This window comes from Macaca mulatta, chromosome 5, assembly GCF_049350105.2.
Source record: "Macaca mulatta isolate MMU2019108-1 chromosome 5, T2T-MMU8v2.0, whole genome shotgun sequence".
In the NCBI taxonomy this organism is placed as follows: Eukaryota; Metazoa; Chordata; class Mammalia; order Primates; family Cercopithecidae; genus Macaca; species Macaca mulatta.
This window is the reverse complement of record NC_133410.1, coordinates 25203482-25226432: the sequence shown is the minus strand read 5'-3', so window position 1 is coordinate 25226432 and position 22951 is coordinate 25203482. Positions and strand designations below refer to the sequence as shown.

General features: G+C 42.5%; 1 protein-coding gene across 3 annotated transcripts in view; it reads right to left on the bottom strand.

Annotated features, from left to right (window-relative positions):
• Positions 1-22521, bottom strand: part of RBPJ (recombination signal binding protein for immunoglobulin kappa J region) — a 270633-nt gene extending 248112 nt beyond the window's left edge. The window contains exon 1 of one of the 3 annotated variants that reach the window (XM_015138101.3): positions 22365-22521. Coding sequence is in view for 2 of the 3 variants with exons in the window: in XM_078001481.1 (XP_077857607.1) it covers positions 22365-22441 (77 nt within the window). In the remaining variant the exon portion in view is untranslated. The remainder of the gene's footprint in view (positions 1-22364) is intronic. The other 2 variants (XM_078001481.1, XM_078001484.1) reach the window with 2 other exon arrangements.
• Between the last annotated feature and the right edge of the window lie 430 nt (positions 22522-22951).

Sequence of the window (22951 nt, the reverse complement as noted above, 5' to 3'; positions counted from 1 at the left end):
GAATGATTAAGATTTCCATGATAAAACCTGCAGAAAGAAATTTTAGGTTATGTCTTTGAGATTTTGTGTCTACTATTCCATGAGATTTTATCAAATCTATACTGATTTTATCAAATCATACATTTTCTTTTCTTTCTTTCTTTTTTTTTTTTTTTTTTTTTGAGGTGGAGTCTTGCTCTGTTTCCCAGGCTGGAGTGCAGTGGGGCAATCTGGGCTCACTGAAACCTCCAACTCCTGGGTTCAAGCACTTCTCCTGCCTCAGCCTCCCAAGTAGCTAGGGTTTCAGGTGTGCCCCACCACACCAGACTAATTTTTGTATTTTTAGTAGAGATGGGGTTTCACCATGTTGGTCAGGCTGGTCTCAAACTCCTGACCTCAAGTGATCTGCCTGCTTCACCCTCCCCAAGTGCTGGAATTACAGGGGTGAGCCACTGTGCCTGGCCAAAATCATACATTTTCTGTTTCTTATTTGATACATGTGGCAGGTTGGATCAGTTTTAGCAGCGTAGAGATACACTTTGTTTTCCATTAAGTCACTTCATTACACAGAAAAATTTGAGCATGAGGGCTAATAAAATTATTTATAATTTGTTTTAAATATAGAGTCAGGGTCTTGCCCTGTTGCCCAGGCAGGAGTACGGTAACATGATCATAGCTCACTGCAGCCTCAAACTCCTGGCCTTATGTGATCCTTCCACCTTGGCCTCCCAAAGCACTGGGATTACAGGTGCAAGCCCTTTGCCCAGCTATTTCTTATTTTTAAACACAATTCTCATTTATTCCCAAGGTCAATAAACTCACACAGCTTAAGGAAAGACTATCTTGCCTTCTATCACATTTCTGGCTTCGTAAATAACATAATTTTAATAACATAGTGTATCATTTTATTGCAAATCAAGTTATGAGAAGCAGCATTCTTACCCTGTTTAATACTTATAAAATTAATTAAATCAGATCTCTATCAATGTAAACTTGATTGGTCTTTAGTATCTATCTTATATGATGCATGCATAATTTATTCCTCAGTGGTTTTTATAATATTCTTCAAAATGAATATTAAGACACTTAAATCGAACAATAAAGTCACACTTTTAATGACAAGGAATATATCTAATTTGGCTGATTGATTTGAAAATTAGGTTATATGATGAAACATTTTTCATCAGTTGAATGAGCCAAATCAGCAGCTCCAAGATTTTGACAAAGTTTTATTTAAGGTCCACAAGATAAAAGCATTAATATAGTTCTACTACAAAAGATGTGTGGAAATAAAAAATTTTATTTTCTCAACTTGTTCTGAGACAGATTTAATAATATGCCCCTAAGTGTAAGGATAACAGGTAAAATAATGCTTATTTAAAAGTCTTGGCCTTTTTAGTATACTTCAGGGAATGAGGCATTAAACAATAAATCTGTTCTCAAGTTGAATGATTTCTCATTATTTGGTTTTGACAAACTTGTAGGGAGACCTAACCAAAGCAATAGATCCTTAAGATTTATTAAGATCCTTTTTAAAAATATATTTATTTATTTATTTATTTTTTTATTTTTTGAGACGGAGTCTCGCTCTGTCGCCCAGGCTGAAGTGCAGTGGCCGGATCTCAGCTCACTGCAAGCTCCGCCTCCCGGGTTTACGCCATTCTCCTCCCTCAGTCTCCCAAGCAGCTGGGACTACAGGCGCCCGCCACCTCGCCCGGCTAGTTTTTGTATTTTTTAGTAGAGACGGGGTTTCACCGTGTTAGCCAGGATGGTCTCGATCTTTTGACCTCGTGATCCGCCCGTCTGGGCCTCCCAAAGTGCTGGGATTACAGGCTTGAGCCACCGCGCCCGGCCAGATCCTTTTATTAAAAGGAGTTCAAAGAATTGTTTGTTAGTGCTTTAAGAAAATTCTTTCTCTTCTCATCTGCTTTTTCACCTGTGTGTGTGTGTGTGTGTGTGTGTGTGTGTGTGTGTGTGTGTGTGACAGAGCAAGACTCTGTCAAGCTGGAGTGCAGTGGCGCCATCTCGGCTCACTGCAACCTCTGCCTCCTGGGTTCAAGGGATTTTTGTGCCTCAGCCTCCCAAGTTGCTGGGATTACAGGCACACACCATCCTGCCCAGCTAATTTTTTTGTATTTTTATTTTAATTTTATTTTTTTGAGATGGAGTCTCGCTCTGCTGCCCAGGATGGAGTGCAGTAGCATGATCTCGGCTCACTGCAACCTCCACCTTCTGGGTTCAAGTGATTCTCCTGCCTCAGCCTCCTGAGTAGCTGGGATTACAGGCGTGTGCCACAACATCTGGCTAATTTTTTTTATATTTTTAGTAGAGATGGGGTTTCGCCATGTTGGCCAGGCTGGTCTTGAACTCCTGACCTCAGGTGATCCACCCACCTCGGCCTCCCAAAGTGCTGGGATTATAGGTGTGAGCCACTGTGCCCAGCCACCATCTACTAATTTGTGGGAAGGAAAGATCTCAGTGTTCACATCTATGAAAAAGAAAAACAGAATAGAAATTGTTTTAAACCTCATCTCTTTCCAGTAGTATGTAATAGTTATTCGTGAGTATATGAACTTGTTGGCAGTAAATATCTACATCCATGTAACTGAGATGTATTAAAATTACTTTAAATATTATAATTCTATATCAGAGTTAAAATATATTTATGTTGCTCTGTTCAATTGCGTACTACTAGTAACTTTTGATACTTACTTCTGGAAGATTTTTTTCTTTTACATTTAGAGCCTAGTAGTCAGAGGAAAAAAAGTTTTACTCACATATGTGTTACAGAGTACAAGATGGTCAACAAAAGAGTTTAACACATAAAAACATGTTAGAATAAAATCCTGAGGGGGAAGAAAAACAGAAATAACAGTTCAAAGAGATACAAGAATAACATAAGATTTCTGACCGTAAAAGAAAAAGCTTATTTGTGGGTTTTTTTTTTTTTTTTTTCTTTTGAGACAGGGTCTCACTCTGTTGCTCAGCCTGGAATGCAGAAGGGCAATCATGGCTCACTGCAGCCTCCACTTCCTGGGCTCAAGTGATTCTCTCACCTCAGCCTCCTAAGTAGCTGGGACTACAGGTATGCAACACCACACCCAGCTAATTTTTTGCATGCTTTGTCGAGGTGGGGTTTTGGCATGTTGTTCAGGCTGTTTTTGAACTCCTGGGCTCAAGCAATGTGCATGCCTCAGCCTTCCCAAATGCTGAAAATACAGGCGTGGACCATTGTGCCAGTCCTTGTTTGTGTATTTTTTTTTTAAATGGATGATAGTGGGGAGCAAATTGCTGGGGTATTCCATGGATAATAAAGTCATTTAAAACAGCGATGCAGCTGTTTTATTTTCAAGTATAAATTTAATACATGGAGAATCTTTTGCAATCTTAAATAGAAATGGTTAATTAAGGTTTAGGTAAATTAGAAATGTATGAAGAAGTGTAGTTTTCAGACTTGTGTTTTAGCGAATATTAGAGTGAATATTTTTGAATCCCGCTGACTTGGTTTCTGAGAGTGGATCTCAGCAGGTCTGTGAAAGCAAATGGCCAAGCCTTAACCTGTGCATCTCAGCACCTCACTGCCTGGTTTGTCTTAGAGAGGCTGCTCGACCCTGACCTCAGAGAATCTCATTCAAGCACCGCAAGAAAGAGAGTGGTCGGGTCCACGGGGCATAGTCAGGCAACACTGCCCTTCAGGCTAGTTTGCTCAATTCTATTAAACATGACTCTTTTCTCAAAGTGTATTTACCAAACAACTATATAGTATTCACTGTGTACCTGGCACTGTTCCAATAGCCTTACAAATATTAACTGATTTAAGCATCATAAAAACCCTATGAGTTAAGTAACAATCTTATCCCCATTTAACAGACAAGGAAACTGAGGCATAGAGAGATTAAGTAACACGCTAAAGGTCACACAGCTAATAAATGGTAGAACCAGGACTTCTTATACACTGGTCTTTTTTTTAAAAAAAGGGGAGCAGAAAGAAGTTATGGTATTCTCTATATTTAAGTGGATGCCTATCAGGCCTATCAGAATGCTTTGTCTTCAACATGCACTAGTTGTTCCATTCCTGGTTTTTTTTTTTTTAGACAGTTTCGCTCTTGTCGTCTAGGCTGGAGTACAATGGTGCCATCTTAGCTCACTGCAACCTCTGCCTCCTGGGTTCAAGTGATTCTCCTACCTCAGCCTCCTAAGTAGCTGGGATTACAGGCACGTGCCACCACGCCCAGCTAATTTTTGTATTTTTAGTAGAGACAGAGTTTCGCCATGTTGGCCAGGCTGGCCTCAGGTGATCCAAGGTGAGCCTTGGCCTTCCAAAGTGCTGGGATTATAGGTGTGAGCCACCGTGCCTGGTCCAGGTCCTGTTTCTATACCCAAATTTGCCTGGCTTACAAATAGACTGGATTTGCCTGTGGGGCTCTTAGGAATCTCGTACAGAATTGAGATGCACTCGGATTGAATTTCAGTGGTCTGGTTACTGACGCTGGCTTTTACTTCACAGCCTGTGAAACACCATACAAATGTCTTATTCAGAAGCTGAGGTGGAGACCGAGGGAGGCCGGATAATTAATATTGCAGGTCACTAGTAAAAGGCCTCAGAAAGCATCAAACCATCCCAAGAAATTATTTTTCCTGGCCTTCTCCATGCAACCTCGTAATTCCAGTTTCAGATGTTTGGAGTGGGCAAAATGCTCTTACAATTTCCTTTGCGGCAATGAGGAAAACGCATTACCCTGACAGTGGTGTTGAGCAGAGAAACCATTTTTCTTCCATCTCCTGCTGCTGTCTTCCAAACTCCTTCCATTCAACTTGCCATTTGACACAGGCAGAGGGTGGCAAAAGAGACAGCAAGAACTTATGGTGTGAAAAATACTGTAAGAAGTTTGCCACTTTGAAAAGAAAAACCACTTTAAAAAAATACAAGCCCTTCTTGAAAAACACCAAACAAAAACAAAAATCCCTCCATGCTGCAAAACAACATAACTATCTTTTTTTTTTGGAGACAGAGTCTCACTCTGTCCCCTAGGCTGGAGTGCAGTGGCGCGATCTTGGCTCACTGCAACCTCTGCCTCCCAGGGTCAAGCGATTCTCCTGCCTCAGCCTCTGGAGTAGCTGGGATTACAGGTGCCTGACACCACGCCCAGCTAATTTTTGTATTTTTAGTAGAGACGGGGCTTCACCATGTTGGGCAGGCTGGTCTTGAACTCCTGACCTCAGGTAATCTGCCCACCTTGGCCTCCCAAAGTGCTGGGATTATAGGCATGAGCCACTGCATCCGGCCCAATATAACTATCTTCAAAAAAAGTTCTTCATTTATAGACATTTATTTATAGATGTCTGAGCCAGTCCCCACATCCCAGACTTGGCCTCCCACTCCAATCTGTTATGAGGATTGACAAAGATCATCTCCTTTGACCAAAACTTGACTCAGCCTCCCCTGAGTCCTCTGCTTGACTGGTCCTGAGGTCTTGACCTTGGGTCATTCTTTCTGTCCTTGTAGAATCCAGTTTGAGCAAGAATCCTACTAAGTCAGTTTAGGAAAGTCTCCCACCCTTCATATCTGACTACCCTCCCTGATAGCTTATCACCCTGGCTTGCCTTCAGCAAAAGTCCTATCAAGACAGGAACTCTCCATCCTTCATGTTTCATTTTAGTACTTTTTCACCCACTGCCCCCACCCTGCTCCTTGGCTGTCAATCCCTGCTTGCTGTTACAGTCAGAGCTGAGTCCAGTCTCTCTTCTTGCAGCAAGAACCCATTGCAGTGATCCCTGTACCTATGGCCACAGGCCCCTTGAATAGTACACAGTATTGTCTTTCACAAGTGTTTGGATACATTTTTTCTTTTCTTTTTTTTTTTTTTTTTAGGTGAAGTCTCACTTTGTCACCCAGGCTAGAGTGCTGTGGGGCCATCTCGGCTCACTGCAATCTCTGCCTCCAAAGTTCAATCAATTCTCCTGCCTCAGCCTCCTGAGTAGCTGGGACTGCAGGCACCCGTTACCACGCCTGGCTAATTTGTTTTATTTTGTTTTTTTGAGAGGGAGTCTTGCTCTGTCACCCAGGCTGAAGTGCAGTGGTGCAATCTCAGCTCACTGCAACCTCCGCCTCCCGGGTTCAAGTGATTCTCCTGCCTCAGCCTCGCAAGTAGCTTGGACTACAGGCGCGTGCCACCACGCTCGGTTAATTTTTTGTGTTTTCAGTAGAAACAGGATTTCACCATGTTGGCCAGGCTGGTCTCAAACTCCTGACCTTCAAGTAATCTGCTCGCCTCAGCCTCCCAAAGTGCTGGGATTACAGGCATGAGCAACTGTGCCCGGCTACATTTTTTTTCTTTTTTTTTTAACAGGGCAGACCATCTGGGCTATTATCAGTCCTGGTAAGAAGGCTGCTGGGATCAGCCAGGTCCTAGCCCACCACTAACCAGACTTAAATCTGTTAGAAAAATTTCTCAACACCTCAGTTTTACTGCGAAAGATTAAATTGTCTTCTAGCTGTCTGAGTTGGGAGCATCAAAAGAACTGAAGTGAAAAACAAACTGGCTTTAGGGGAGCTGTGGAAGTGGCAGGCCCTACGAATGGCATTGGAGAGCCCTGTCTGCGAGTAATGGGGCAGATGGTTATTGACAAGAACGGACAGTTATTAACAAGAACGTGTGCTCTGACTCTTCCCTGTTATCTGCCTTGTGAAAAGGAATTGAGTATGGTCATGCGCTGCATCACAAAGTTTCTGTGTATGATGGGCCACATTTATGAGGGTGGTCCCATCAAATTATAATGGGGCTGAAAACTTCCTATTGCCTAGTGACATTGCAGCACAATGCGTTACTCACCAATCGATGATTGGGGATGCTGGTGGACACAAACTTCCTGCTCTGCCAGTCCTATAAAGATCTACATATACAACATACAGTTATGTACAGTACGTAATACTTGATAATAATAAATTGATTGTGTTACTGGTCTCTGTATTCGCTACACCATACTTTTTATTGTTATGTTAGGGTGTATTCCTTCTACTTGCGTGAACAGTTAACTGTAAAGCAGCCTCAGGCAGGTCCTTCAGGAGGTACCTAGGAGAAGGTATTGTTATCATAGGAGATGACAGTTCCATGCATGTTATTGCCCCTAAAACTTTCCAGTGGGAACAGATGTGGAGGGAGAAGACAGTGATACTGATGATCCTGACCCCTGTGGAGGCCTATGCTAATGTGTGTGTGCCTTAGTTTTTAACCAAGAAGTTTAAAAAGTAGGCCAACTGGTGACTCACACCAGTAATCCCAGTACTTTGGGAGGCTGAGGCAGGAGGATCATTTGAGCTCAGGAGTTCAAAGACCAGTCTGGGTAACGTAATGAGACTCCCATCCCATCTCTACAAAAAAAAAAAAAAATTAAAAAATTAGCCGGATGTGGTGGGGCATGCCTGTAGTCCCAGCTACTCGGGAGGCTGGGACAGGAAGGTTGCTTGAACCCAGGAGGTTGAGGCAGCAGTGAGCCGTGATGGGGCCACTGCACTCCTGCCTGGGTGACAGAGCAAGACTCTGTCTCAGGAAAAAAAAAAAAAAAAAAAAAAAGTTAAAAAGTAAAAAAAAATTTTAAAGTTTTAAAAAGCTTTTAGAATAAGGATATAAGGAAAATATTTGTGTACAGCTATACAATATGTGTTTTAAGCTAAATGTTATTACAAAAGAGTCAAAAAGTTTTAAAAGATCAAAAAGTTTAACATGTAAAAAAGTTACAGTAAGCTAAAGTTAATTGATTATTGAAGAAAACAATTTTAAGTAAATGTAGCGTAGCCTAAGTTACAGTGTTTACAAAGTCTGCAGTAGTGTACAGTAACGTCCTAGGCCTTCATATTCACTCACCACTCACTTACTCACTGACTCACCCAGAGCAACTTCCAGTCCTGTGAGCTCCATTCATGGTAAGTGCCCTATGCAAGTATACCATCTTTTATCTTTTAGACCGTATTTTCACTGTAGTTTTTCTATGTTTAGATACACAAATGCTTCCCATTATGTTCAAATTGCCTACAGTATCCAGTAGAGTCACCTGCTATACTGGTTTGTAGCCCAGGAACTGGTTTGTAGCCTAAGACTGAGTCATGTAACCTAGGTGGGTGGTAGGTTGTACCATCTGGGTTTGTTCATACAAGAATGAAATTGCCTCGTGATGCATTTCTTAGACCATATCCACATGGTTAAGGGACACATGACTAATAGAAAGTTGAGAGACTGATGGGAAGGGAGAGAGGATATTCTTTGCAGCCTGAGGATATATGGAGCGGGAGGAAGGCTATCACATTAGATAGGAGAGAATTTAGGAGTCATGCATTGCTGGAGTGTTCTGAACGGGGTCTTCTTTAATTTTGTTTTGAAAGATGTAAATCAGAGATTAAAATATTTTTTAAAAATTTCCTTAGGTTGTTTAGACTGTGCTTTGGAGGTGAATTTGTGCTGATACTTGGTGGGTCACACAGACTTACAGTGAGAAAGAGCTTCAGGAAAATCAGAAGAGCAATAATTAAAAATGCATTGTATTAGTCTGTTCTCAATGCTGCTAATAAAGACATACCTGAGACTGGGTAATTTATAAATAAATTTATAAAGGTAATTTATAAAGAAAAGAGGTTTAATGGACTCAGTTCCATGTGGCTGGGGAGGCCTCACAATCATGGCAGAAGACGAAGGAATAGCAAGGGGATGTCTTACATGGTGGCAGGCAAAAGAATGTGTGCAGAGGAACTGCCCTTTATAAAACCATCAGATCTCGTAGGACTTATTCACTATCATGAGAACAGCATGGAAAGACCCTCCTCTATGATTCAATTACTTTGCATTCCTTCAATTCCCCTGTATTGTTACATTAGAGTGTATTCCTTCTACTTATGTGAAAAGTTAACTGTAACCCAGTTACACACCCATGTAAATCCTTGGTCTACATTGCCCTTCATAATGGCCTTGTAGCATTTTCTAGTTATTACTGCTATTTGTGAACACATCTATTCTCCTTAACTATTCATAGTATAAACAATTTGAGGGTAGGGCATACTATGTTTTATTTTATTTTATTTTTATTTTATTTATTTATTTATTTATTTTGAGACAGAGTCTTGCTCTGTCGCCCAGGCAGGAGTGCAGTGGCGCGATCTCAGCTCACTGCAAGCTCTGCCTCCCGGGTTCACTCCATTCTCCTGCCTCAGCCTCCCAAGTAGCTGGGACTATAGGTGCTCACCACCATGCCCAGCTAACTTTTTATATTTTTAGTAGAGACATGGTTTCACCGTGTTAGCCAGGATGGTCTCAATCTCCTGACCTCGTGATCTGCCTGCCTCGGCCTCCCAAAGTGCTGAGATTACAGGCATGAGCCACCGCCCCCAGCCTATATTTTATTTTTTAACCCTTAGGGCCACAATGCTATAGTTTGAATGTTTGTGTCCCCCCCAAATCCATGCATTGAAATCCTAATCCCCAAGGTATTGGGAGATGAGGCCTTTGGGAGGTGATTAGGTCACAAGGGTGAAACCCTCAGGAATGGGATTAGTGCCCTTATAAAAGAGGACCCAGAGAGACTTCGCACTCCTTCCACCTTGTGAGGACACAGATAGAAGACGCCATCTATGAACCAGGAAGTGAGCCCTCATCAGACACTGAATCTGCTGACATCTTGATCTTAGACTTTCCGACCTCCAGAACTATAAGAAATAGATTTTGGTTGTTTAGAAACACTCAGTTTATGGTATTTTGTTATAACAGCCCCAACAGACTAAGAGAAGCCCTCAGGGTCTCCTGCTTTCTTTCTTTTCTTTTCTTTTTTTTTAAAAAAAACCTTTATTTTAGGTTCAAGGGTACATGCATCGGTTTGTTTTATAGGTAAACTCACGTCACAGGGGTTTGTTATACCAATTATTTCATCTGCCAGGTACTAAGCCTAGTACCCAATAGTTACTTTCCCTGATCCTCTCCCTCCTCCCACCCTCCACCCTCAAAAAGACCCCAGTGTCTGTTGTTCCCTTCCTTGTGTCCATGAGTTCTCATCATTTAGCTCCCACCTATAAGTCATGCAGTATTTGGTTTTTTGTTCCTGTGCTAGTTTGCTAAGAAAAATTGCCTCCAGTTCCATCCACTTTCCCACAAAAGACAGGATCTCATTCTTTTTATGACTGCATCGTATTTCATGGTGTATATGTACCACGTTTGCTTTACCCAATCTGTAATTGATGGACATTTAGGTTGATTCCACGTCTTTCCTATTGTGAATAGTGCTACAATAAACATTTGTGTGCATGTGTGTTTATGATATAATGATTTATTAATATATTTCTTTGGGTATATACCCAGCAATGGTATTGCTGGGTCGAATGGTAGTTCTATCTTTAGCCCTTTGAGAAATCGCCACACTGCTTTCCACAACAGCTGAACTAATTTACACTCCCACCGACAGTGTGTAACTGTTTCCTTTCCTCCACAACGTTGCCAGCATCTGTTGTTTTTTGACTTTTTAGTAATAGCCATCCTGACTGGCATGAGATGGTAACTCATTGTGGTTTTGATTTGCATTTCTCTGATCAGTAAAACTGAGCATTTTTTTCATATGTTCGTTGTCCTACTTTCTAAGATCACGCTCATTACGTTACGTAAGTACTTGCGTGAATGGACTCATTTGTGACAGTTCACTTATTCATATTACTCTAGGAATGCATGGGGGATTCTGGGGCCCACCAGAGCCCTGGACCTCTTCTGTTCCTTGCAGTGTCCTTGCAGTGGCTCTGACAGCTGGGACCACAGTGGGGCTCCATCCGCATTAGTAACTCTGGGGAATCTGACATGGTTCTTTCTGGAGGAGCTTTCAAAAAAAATACACAGTAATCACCTCACTTCCCACCAAAATGCAGCCAGTTCTCAAGCAGAAGATGACAGCTCTTGGATAACACCATGAAACCTTTCAAAACATCTAACACTGGAGGAGAGAGTAGAGGAAAAAGGAGTCTGTCATCAGCTACCGGCGGTTGTACTTGCTTTTTTGTTACTCTTCACTATCTTCCAATCACCGGGAGTGTCTGCTAGGCACCACAGGGTGCACGCTGCATGGGTCCGTGGTGGGCGTTGGCACGTCAATTAGCAGCCGGGTTTCAGGGATGGATGGAAAGCTCCCCTGCTGCTCCACCCTGCAGGCCGCACGTGAGGCCCAACCGCAAGACAGGAACCTTGGCTTCCAAAACCCGATCCTCCAAAATGTGGGCTTATATAACTTATTTGTTTATTTTTAAGCCAGCTCTGTCCGAGTGGAGAACATTTAAGACTCCCTTTTAGAAAAAATTTGGAACCCAACATTGTTATTAACTAAATCAGCAAGCAACGGTTTTGTAAAAATTCCAAACGGCACAGTTCTGTGGACTTTGAGCATCCTGTTCTCGGTGGAATTACATCGCATGGTGGGTTCTTGAATTTGTTCCTGGGACTTCACTCTCACTCCCCTCCTCTGCCCCAGGCACTCTGGCCTGAGTTTAAGGGGGTCTGGGACTTCTTTTTCTTTTTGATATAGGGTCTTGCTCTGTCACCCAGGCTGAAGTGCATTGGTGTGATCTCAGCCCACTGCAACCTCTGCCTCCTGGGCTCAAGCAGTCCTCCCACCTCAGCCTCCCAAGAAACTGGGACTACAGGCGTGCACCACCACACCTGGCTAATTAAAACTTTTTTTTGTACAGACAGGGACTCGCTACTGGTTTCAGGCGATTCACCTTGGCCTCCCAAAGTGCTGGGATTACAGGTGTGAGCCACCATGCCTGGCCTGGGCCTGGGACTTCTGTGGCACTGGAGCCCCCTCCATTTGATAAGGGGCCATGGAGTCCCTGTTCTAGAGCTGAGTCCAGTGGTTCTCCGGCTAGTTTGGTTGCTGGGGCCTCTGGAAGACACGCTGCTCTTCAGAGCATGGTAAAACAGAAAACATAAGATATATCTTTGGGTCAGATCAGATGCCACTTTATATTAGATTCTAGACATGGGAGGACCATGTGCCAATGGTCTGATAAAAATGTCTTCAGAGATGTTCACTGCTATATTATTTCTACCTGGAAAAACACTGAAAACAATCTAAATGTTCAGCAAGAGTAGCTAATAAATTGTGGCCATTTTCATTCTATCCATCGAAGTCATAAAGATTCTTTGCAGAGTCTTTAATGATGTGAGGGAAGTGTTTATGATTCATTAGGTTAAAAAAAAGGAGAACACAAAATCACATATGACGTATGAGGGTGTTTATTACATGTACGGAGACTCTTAGAAAATATACCACAATTTTAGGAGAAGTTATATCCCTGCATGATGGCATTATGGGTTGTTTTTACTGCTTTCTTTTTACTTTTCAGCATTTTCAACTTTTCTAAAATAAGTATGTATTACCCTGATCATCAGAAAACAAAATGATTAGAAGGTAGCTGACTTTCTTAGTGGTGATGGATTTGGGTTCACATTTTTTATCTTTCTTTCTTTCTTTCTCTCTCTCTCTTTCTTTTTTTATTGAGACAGGGTCTCACCTTTGTCGCACAGGCTGGACGGCAGTGGAGCAATCTTGGCTCACTGCAACCTCCACCTCAGCCTCCCAAATAGCTGGGACTACAGGTGCACACCACTAGGCCTGGCTTTTTTTTTTTTTTGGCATTTTTAGTAGAGGTGGGGTTTCACCATGTTGCTCAGACTTGTCTTGAACTCCTGACCTCGAGTGATCTGCCCTCCTTGGCCTCCCAGTGTGCTGGGATTACAGGCATGAGCCACTGCACCCAGCCCACATTTTCTTTAGATGCCATTTTCCTTGGTCCTCACTGCTCTTCACCCTTTCATGGCTCCTCCAGTGAGGAGCTGGAGGGAAAGGCTTGAATTTAAGATAAGGAGGATGCTTTCCCATGCACAGAGTCACGGTAATTCTCCCTGGGACCTGGAGGCTTATGAGTATCTAGGAGCGGCACACACTGGATCCAGATTCCTGTGTGTAAACTCAGAGTCACACATCTAAGAAGGAAAGAAACCAGGCTCATGGCAACTTTACATTTACGGAATCATCCCATCTTCAGACAAGAAAGGGTTCTAGCAGGACACCCCTTCCCTCACCCTATGACCGCAGCTTCTGCACTCCTAAAATAATGTTGACTGAAGTGCAAATAGACATCTCTTCAAGGTCTGGCAAAGCAGCCTGGTTCAAGCAAGGCAACTGGGCTGCACACGCTGAGCTCTGAAGGTGGTCCAGCCAAGACAGGCCTGGCTTACGCCTTGGGCCAGCCCATTCCTTCAGTCCTTGTGGGTTTCCTCCATGTGTTAAATGAATGTAATGTGACTCGAAGCTTCTCTTGGAGCTATGTCCCATGACCTCATCTACCACTGCCTATACACGTGGGGAAGTGCCTGCCTCCAAGCACTGAAACATAGTGTTGAACGGGGATGTTAGCTGGGCATGAGAAACAAGGCTTTTCTTAAGGGTGTTTATAGGAGGGGAGCAGTCTTAGTTAGCAAGAACGGTGATAATTCTATTCAATTACATCCAGCAACTGTTTACTGAGTGATTAGCTACATTCTGAGCAAGGCATTCAGGAATTCCCCCAAATTCCTTGGAGCATGCTTCAGTTTCCCCCATTAGCATCCCATCAGCTTCCTTACTTTAAGGCTTGGATTCTTGTGTGGTGTTGTGAAACCAGCACTGGTTTTAAACTCAGTGGGTCTGGTTGAAAATCTTATCTCTGCTCTACCACTCAGAAGCAAGTTGCGTGGTCTCCCTAAGTCTCATCTTCCCTGCTTTTGAAATAGGAATAATAGGGCCAAGTTCAGGGGATTATTCCTGAGTACAGTCGCTGGATTGAGCAAAGTACAGATACCCAGTTAAACCGAAACGTTAGATAAACAAACTTTTCTTTTCTTTTTCTTTTTTTTTTTTGTTTAAGTATGTCCCATGTAGTGTTAAGGACATTCCTATACTAAAAAATTATTTGTTGTTTATCTAACGTTCCAGTTTAACTGGGTGTCCTGCATTTTATCTGACAACCCTATTTTTGAGGCTAAAATGAAGAGATTTACCCTAAAGCCCTGCCCAGGGGCTCAATGATTTCACTTTTTTCTGCACCTTTCTCGGGGTGGATCCCACAAGGTGCTTAACACCTTGCACCTTGCACCTTGCATTTCAGAGGGAATGAAGACTGTGAGCGGGTGGGTGGAGGGAAGGTCAGGATGCTCAGTTAGGGAGTGCATTTACCCAAGAACCGTAAGAGAGCACAAAACACAGCGCTGGCACGCTGCTAAACCTCTGCCTCATGGACACCTTCAAAGACCGTAGAGAATAGTGTCCTTTGGTGTTGTGTGTGCTTGAACATGCTGTTTACTGCACGTGGATCTGTCAGTGGGAGTGACACAACAGGGCCAGAAGGAGCCCTAATGGGGACACCAACCCCAGGGAAACCCCATCTAGGCATGATCATTCCACTGGCTTCAGAGGTCACTGTGGTGCACATTTGACACAGGGACTTTCCTGGAGGTGATTTTTACACAAAAGGGGTAAAGGTAACTGGGTGCCCCAGAAACCTCCCTACAATTTGCAGGAAACCTGGGGTGTGATGCTGGTCTGTGCTTCCTGCTCCTTTCTTTGTTTTTCTGCTTCCTCTTTGTGGCTTCTCCCTGCTGCCTCCCCCAGACTCAAATCCCCCTCAGCTTAAGCCCCCCCAGCTTGTAGGGTGGAGGTGGGCAGGTGGCAGTTCTGCTCCCCCAGCTTGTAGGGTGGAGGTGGGCAGGTGGCAGGTCTGCTCTCGCGAGTCACGCGCATCACAAGCTGCCCAGGAGCCCTCAGAACCTCAGGGTATGATCTCCCCCCTCTGAGCTTCTGAATTCCAGGCGGGGAGCTCAGCTGTTGTCGGCTTCAGGAAATTTTTCCACTGGGACTGAAAACTGGGGCCAAGAAAGCGTGACTCTGTGGAAGACATTCTCTTGTGCTATTCAAATGTACTTTCCCTTTAGTTCAGGCGTTAGAAAATGGTGCCTTTGCTCAGAGTCAGAGAGGAAAGTTTTGGATTTCATTACAATGAGAAAACACATGAAGAGGGGCCATCACAGGCTGCATTTCCAAATCTCTGCCATGTCTTTTTCTCATACCCCTTTCCCTTCTCTTATTTACTAGTTTTCTTTAAGTGAATTCATTTTCTATAATTTTTTTAAGAAAAATTTATTTTAAGCGGCAATAGTTATGAAATCTACGGTTTGATGTGATCATATATATGTCTACATATATGTGTATATATATACATTTCTCCCCCAATATATGAAAATTAATATATGCTCTGCAAATTTAAAAATGCTCATCTGGGCCGGGTACAGTGACTCACGTCTGTAATCCTAGCACTCTGGGAGGCCAAGGTGGGCGGATCACCTGAAGTCAGGAGTTCGAGACCAGCCTTGCCAACATGGTGAAACCCAATCTCTACTAAAAATACAAAAATTAGCCAGGTGTAATGGTTTGCGCCTGTAGTCTCAGCTACTCAGGAGGCTGAAGCAGGAGAATCGCTTGAACCTGGGAGGAGAAGTTGTCGTGAGGTGAGATCGCACCACTGCGCTCCAGCGTGGGCGACAGAGCGAGACTCCATCTCAAATAAATAAATAAGTAAAGATAAAAATGCTCATCTGTGTATCACTTAAAACTATCTCTCCGAAACACAGCTCTACTGCATAAAGTTATTTGAAGCTGGGGATTCCTGCCTTATCATTCAGTTAACAGTAGCCAGAGCTGAGTGAGAAATTTACTGTGTCAGTCACAAGAGGAAGTACTCCCCGAAGCTCTAGAAATAAGGTATTTGCATTGGCCCCATTTTAGAGATAAGGAAGCAGACTTAGGTAAAGGTCATCTCACTAGTAAGTGAAAGTCAGATTCAAACCCGAGCTGTCTGAGTTCAGAGTCCACGCAATCATCACTCTCTCTCACCTCTTGGGAAAAAACACAGGTGTTGATACCACGGCTTGCCAAGGAAAAAGCAAGCAACGGTGCTGTTGAAGAATGAATTCATTCAGTACTAAATGGTAAATGCGTCCTTCCTGTAACTTCTAATGCAATGCTTGCAGCTACCAGCTTGCAGAGGAGTTGGATTCCAAAAGCTCATTTAAAAGCAATTTCCCAGTCTCCTTCCTCAGTGCTTCCCTATGGTACTTTGTACACACCTCTCCTATTGCGCTTATCACGTTGTCTCTTAGTTACTCACACATCTCCCTTCTTCACAGGGCTCCAGCTGCCCAAGGGCAGGGACCTTGCTTTATTTATTTTAATGTCCTCAGCACCTAGTCCAGTGCCCAGCCCATGGAGATACAGAGTATACACATGTTGTATTAAATTACAAGTCATTTGTTTGGAACTCAGCACGCCTTTCCCCAAAGAAATGCATTACAAATGGGAGTGGAAGTGTTATGTTTCCAGCCAGCCCACAAAAGTTTATTTAACCCATCTTGTAGCCTACCAAGTTATCTGGAGTCGTGGGTGGGACGAAAGATAGAAATCTTCCCCATCTCCTGGGTGTAAGGTTAGACGTAAATGAAATTTCACATAGGTCAGTGTTTGTTTTCAACTTCCTCCAAATTGCCCTTTTTTTCCTGTATCTCCCACCTATGGGCATTTCTGTCTCCAAGCTTCCTACTCAAAACCTGCCGCAGGCCGGGTGCTCATGCCTGTAATCCCAGTACTTTGGGAGGCTGAGGGGGACAGATCACTTGAGGTCAGGAGTTTGAGACCAGCCTGGCCAACATGATGAAACCCCATCTCCACTAAAAATACAAAAATTAGCTGGGCATGGTGGCACATGCCTATAGTCCCAGCCACTTGGGAGGCTGAGGCAGGAGAATTGCTTGAACCTGTGAGATGGAGGTTGCAGTGAGCCGAGATCGTACCACTGCACTCCAGCCTGGGCAACAGAGGAAGACTCTGTCAAAAAAAGAAAGAGAGAGAGAGAGAGAGAAAGAAAGAAAGAAAGAAAGAAAGAAAGAAAGAAAGAAAGAAAGAAAGAAAGAAAGAAAGAAAGAAAGAAGAAAGAAAGGAGGAAGGAAGGAAGGAAGGAAGGAAGGAGAAAAAAAGAAAGAAGAAAGAAAGAAGGAAGGAAGGAAGGAAAGAGAAGAAAGAAAGAAAAGAAAAAAAAAGAAAAGAAAAGAAAAGAAAGAAAGAAAGAAAAAATCTCAACAAACCCTACTGTAGTCCCTTACCCCAATTCTTTCTCCAAATAACCTACTTGGCCTGCTCACTCATCAAAATCCCTATTTTCTGAGTGTGGCTGAGCTTAGTTGATTTTCAGTAGGAAAACAATGTGACAGTTAATTCTTGCTAACCTGTGAATGACTGTCCCTAATATCCCTTCACTTGCCCCCACCTCCAAAGCCAGGCATATGACTATGTGTAGCACAGTGGTTAGGATTGTGGGATTGAAAGACAGACCTGGATTTGAATCCCAGTGCTACATATTAAGTCATGTAGTCTAGGCAGAGTAATGGGATTTCTCTCCCTCGGTTTTCTCATCTGTAAAATGGGAATCATTGTAATTATCTAAAGAGCTCGTGCTTTTATAACACTTCTCAGAGTTATACTATCTATAAGGCACAGTTCTAAGGACTTTAAATGTATTAGTTCAGTTTGTCTTCACAGCAACCCCATGAGGTAGATACTAATTATTATAAAGGAGAGTGACATTCCAAAAGAGATTTCTAATGGTAAGTTAAAATTAATTATGATTTATTCCCTGCTTTCCTTATTCCAAAACGGCTTTTGAGGAAAGAACGTTACATTGCTAAAATTTCTGGCAGTGTGGACAGGAAAGGACAGTTGCTCCCAGGAGGAGACTTTGCAGGACAAAGACAGAGTGGATTGCTGCTAGATCACCCGTGGCAGAAAATTTATCCTGAGAGTCTATTCCCTTACGCTGTTCCTGTTTCCACAGCTTTTCCCCTCCCTCTGCCTCTGAATGTGTGGAATCTGCAAGTGGTCCAATTTTTTTTTTCTATCCCTTTCTTTCTTTTTTAATTTTTTTCACACTGCCCACGGCAGCTGCAGAGTGGTGGGGGCCAGGCGGATGGCGGCAGCTGTTTGTATGTATGGGACCTCTGTAGTCTTTCTCTGTGAGTCAGGGGCTGTCTGTATATATCACGAGCTACCACCTGGCAAGACATTTAGTTCCATCCATGTTGTTGAAATGTTTCCTGGATGATATCATCAATGCACAAGGATGGAAGGAGCTTTATGATGTGGATTTCCAGCCTTCGCTGCCCCCCGGCCTTACACTGAAACAGTCTGTGGCAATTTTAACCTCCAGCTTAGCAGGCAGCCTTGGATTTTCCTCTCCAGTATTTTCCACTTACCAGATCCAGAGACCTAAAGCCCGTGTGCATACATCAGAACAGACCTAACAGTGTAGTCGTGCAAAACCCCCGAGCCTGCCGATGACAGGGGCAGGTGGCAGGTCCACTCCACAGCCCCCTTTGGCTGTGGCGGCCTTGTGATGAAGTCACTGCACTTCTCTGGGCCTCGGTTTCCTCTTCTGTCACACAGCGGCTGGCTGCACTATCTCTACTCCCTCTGAGCTTTAGGAATCTTGGATGCTCTAATAAAGGACCCGGACAGATGACAGTTGATCTTGATGTCACCCATGAGTAGAAGGTCCTTTGTGACTATTGTAAGCCTGTTCAAATGTATCCTCTTCCTTAACATTGAGAATTATTGCCTTATGCTAACTATACATTTTTTGTTTTATTTTTATTTAATTTTTTATTTAATTTTTTTTTGTTTGAGACGGAGTCTCGCTCTGTCGCCCAGGCTGGAGTGCAGTGGCCGGATCTCAGCTCACTGCAAGCTCCGCCTTCCGGGTTTACGCCATTCTCCTGCCTCAGCCTCCCGAGTAGCTGGGACTATAGGCGCCCGCCACCTCGCCCGGCTAGTTTTTTTGTATTTTTTAGTAGAGACGGGGTTTCACCGTGTTAGCCAGGATGGTCTCGATCTCCTGACCTCGTGATCCACCCGTCTCGGCCTCCCAAAGTGCTGGGATTACAGGCTTGAGCCACCGCGCCCGGCCACATTTTTTGTTTTAATTTGAAATTTGTCTCACTCTGTCACCCAGGCTGGAGTGCACAATCACAGCTCGCTGCAACCCCTAACTCTTGGGGCTCAGAAGATCCCCCTGTCTCAGCCTCTCAAGTAGCTGGAACTATAGGAACATGCTACCATGCTCAACTAATTTGAGACTTTTTTCTTGTGCAGGACTTCTGAACATATAGATAAAATTCTACCCCATATTCCCATTACAGTCATACCTTGTATACTGTACAGTGATATGTCTGCGTTTTAACCTAGGCGATTAGTTTTCAAGGACTTAGTGGCAGTGATATTCTATTTTATATGACATTTGTATTTAAGAAATATTTCATGTGACCCCCAAAACAAAAAAGGGGAGGGAAATTATACTCATTTTTACGAGTGATGAGATTAAGGATGAATGAGTCTAAATATCTTCAATAATATCTCATTACTAAATGGAAGAGGCACAGCTCAAACGCAGGTCCTTTGACTGTAAGTCTATTGCTCAAGCCACAAGATCACATATTAATACAAACCACCACCACCACCCAAAACAACAGCCACCCCTAGTTGAGTTTCTGCTACATGACATCTTACTAGGTGCTTTGCATACAATGTCTCTAATCCTTGAAGCAACTGTGCAAAGGAGGCATTATCATCCTCAGTTTAGAGATGGAAAAATTGAAGTTCAGAAAGATTAAGCATTAAGATTTGCCTGACGGCTGATGTGTACTGAAGGCAAAATTCAAACCCAAGCCTGTTCTTTTGATAGTGCTGCCTCTTGCTTAAATATGCATCACCTAAAACGAGAGCCAATAAAATTTAATCTTATTTCTTAAGCTCGCAAAAATGATCGTTTCATGAAAATACAGTTAACAAAAATTACTGGTTGGTTGAATCACATTCAGTCAACTTACATCTCACTTAACTGCCCTTAAATTTTCCTGTTTGTATCATTCTGCTTCTCATATTTTCTTTTCTAGATTTTCCTTTTTTTTTTTTTTTTTAGACAGGGCCTTACTCTGTAGCCCAGGCTGGAGTGCAGTGGCACTGCAAGGCTCACTGCAGCCTTGACCTCCCTGGCTCAAGCGATCCTTCCACCCCAGCCTCCCAAGTAGCTGGGACTTCAGGCATGCACCACTATACCCAGCTCATTTTTGTATTTTTTGTAGAGACAGAGTTTTGCCATGTTGCACAGGCTGATCTCAAATTCCTGGGCTCAAGCGATCTACCTGCCTCAGTCTCCCAAAGCCCTGGGATTATAGGCAGGAGTCACCATGACTGGCCTATTTTCCATTCTTTCAAATAAATATATATTTTTTTCTGGGCCCCATTAAAATATCTTTACTTCATTATTAAGTGATGGGAATTTAAAGTGAGCATGGTGGTCTTAGAACTTGAACGATGTCCAATAGAAGAAAAGGATTCTAGCTTACCACCCCCTTCCCTCATTCAGATTATATATCCTGGGATCATTTTACATTTATTCATAATCCGTTTTTCTGGCCATCTTACCTAGGTAACCCTTGCCTATTTTGTATCTGCATAATTTGTCCATGAAAATTCTATAACTAACATCTATAACTTCATCTACGAAATGAGGACAGTGATTCCTGTCCTGTCCATATCTCATAGTTCTGGCAACATTCAATCAAACAGTATATAGGAAAGGCACTTTGAAAGGTATAAAGAACCATCAACATAAATAATCATAGCATATTTTGCTTTAGAAAAAGCTAAACTGCAGAAATAGAGCAAAATAATCAGGATTGTTTAGTAAGGCTGAAATTGTATGTCCAAATTTATGTACTATTTATCATATACAACAGGTAATGACATAAAGTAATTTAATTAGTCATTAAATTATTTTAAAAGAGAATTTTTTGCATGACAAAGAGCAGTGCCTTTTTCATACCATAGACAAACATAAGGACTAGTTCAATACAGTATAATTCTATGGGGTAAACACTATACTAGTTGAATACAGTATAATACTACACTATATGTATTTAACTAGTCCTTTGTTTGTCTATGGTATGAAAAGGGCATTGGTCTAAGTTATGCATAAAAACTAGTTACATACTTTCTGAGGTTCCCCAGACTTCCCTGGTTTTCTGACTTCTAGACTTCTCATGGTCTACAAAACCCCACACCTCTGGAATTGCTGTGAATTCTGCATTAGGCTTCTGATACAGAACTAGCAGAAGGTCTCCCCATTTTCCAGTAGAAAAACACATTTTTTACTCTTTTTGTGCAGTACCATAACAACAATGAACTTTTGGAATCCATTGGCTGAGAAAATAATGACAAAAGAACATTAAAGTTTTCAGGAAAACTTTCAAATGGACTTACATTTAATTGTTCACAACTGTATCTAAGTACTTTTGGAAAATACACAGACAAGTGTAAAACATTATTCTACCAGGCATGTTGCAGACATGCTGTAGGTATTCATCAAGTGAGTGCATGAATAAGCAGAGAATAAATATTGGCAGACAGTGCTTGGGGTATATGGGGACTTGTGACCCTTCTGTCATAACACCATTCCCTGGCCACTGCTCTGAGAGCCAGAGCTCAGAGCTCAGAAACCACTTGTATTGTTTCTTAAATACCCAATATACAGCAGGCACTCAATAATAGTGTACAGAACATATGTGTGTATAAGTGAATAAACGCATGCATGAACATTTCTCTTGTCTTTCAGCCAAATTACAACTTTGAAGACAACTGGTATGTTGTGGGCCTTTCTCTGTCCCTGAAAAACCCAGCGGTGAGTTTCGAGAAAACATCCTGCTTTCAGATAAACAACCAATGTGATCGGTATCACCTACCAGCAGAAGCATTTTCGGAGGCGCTTATTTAAAAGAAAACATCTAAAAATTTAAACACCTAGAGGGACTATAATGTTTTTGATTCTAGAAAATTCTTTTTGTTTCTCTGCAAGGGCACATAAAAGAAAGTATGGAGTCAGAAAACTATGAGGAGACATGAAAGGTCCTAAGAAGGAAACAGTGTCCAGACCAGCTAGTCTGGAGGCCCAGGGAAGAGCATCTTGTCCAAGAACTGCACAGCTTATCTTTCTCAGCCTAGGCCAGATCTTCCACTGAGTGATCTAAGGCCTTATCAGAAAGAAGGCTGTGTAACCAGAACACTACCATGCAGAGATTTCAATGGCAAAGGAGGTGGTTAACTTGTTACCCCTTGAGGTGGCAGTAGCAAAAAGCAATTTACTTATTCATAAGTCATGAACTAAAGCATGTTAAGTATTTTTATGGGCAACATAACATAAATAACTCATTAGAGAATTCACTTACCTCAACGATGCTGGATAGAGTAGTCCAATCATCTCAAAGAGAAACTCAATACAGGTTGTTCTTGGAGGCTCAGTCATGAAATGCCGTAGAAAGAGCCCCTTCCACCCAATCTGGTGGTCACTTTGCCTGGCAACAAAGGAAGTGAAAATGTCAAAATGAAGAGGAAGAGATTCAACATTCTCTCTCTCTAAGGGAAAAAATGCAGACACAACTCTTTTTTTTTTTTTTTGGTGGGGTGGAGGGTTTGGACGTGCTTTGATTACAAAGGGTATCTGTAGAGACCAACATAAATTAATATTTATTGCTTCTTGTTTTTCCTCAGCTTATCCCGAAATCAGAGGCCTGCTTTTTACTAACAGCAGCCTGCAAAACAAATCACCAAGGGAAAAAGGGAAATAAATGATGTTACAACTGCTTTAGGTTCATTTGATTTTCTTTCATGTTTAGTGACTGCCTTGATGTTCCTGACCTCAGTTATTTCTGATGAGTTAAAATACTTACTACCCCAAATCCCAGGTGAGGCCTTCACCATCATTTGGTCCAGATTCCCCATCTCCTAGTTCTGAAAGTTGAGGTACGGTGATGTC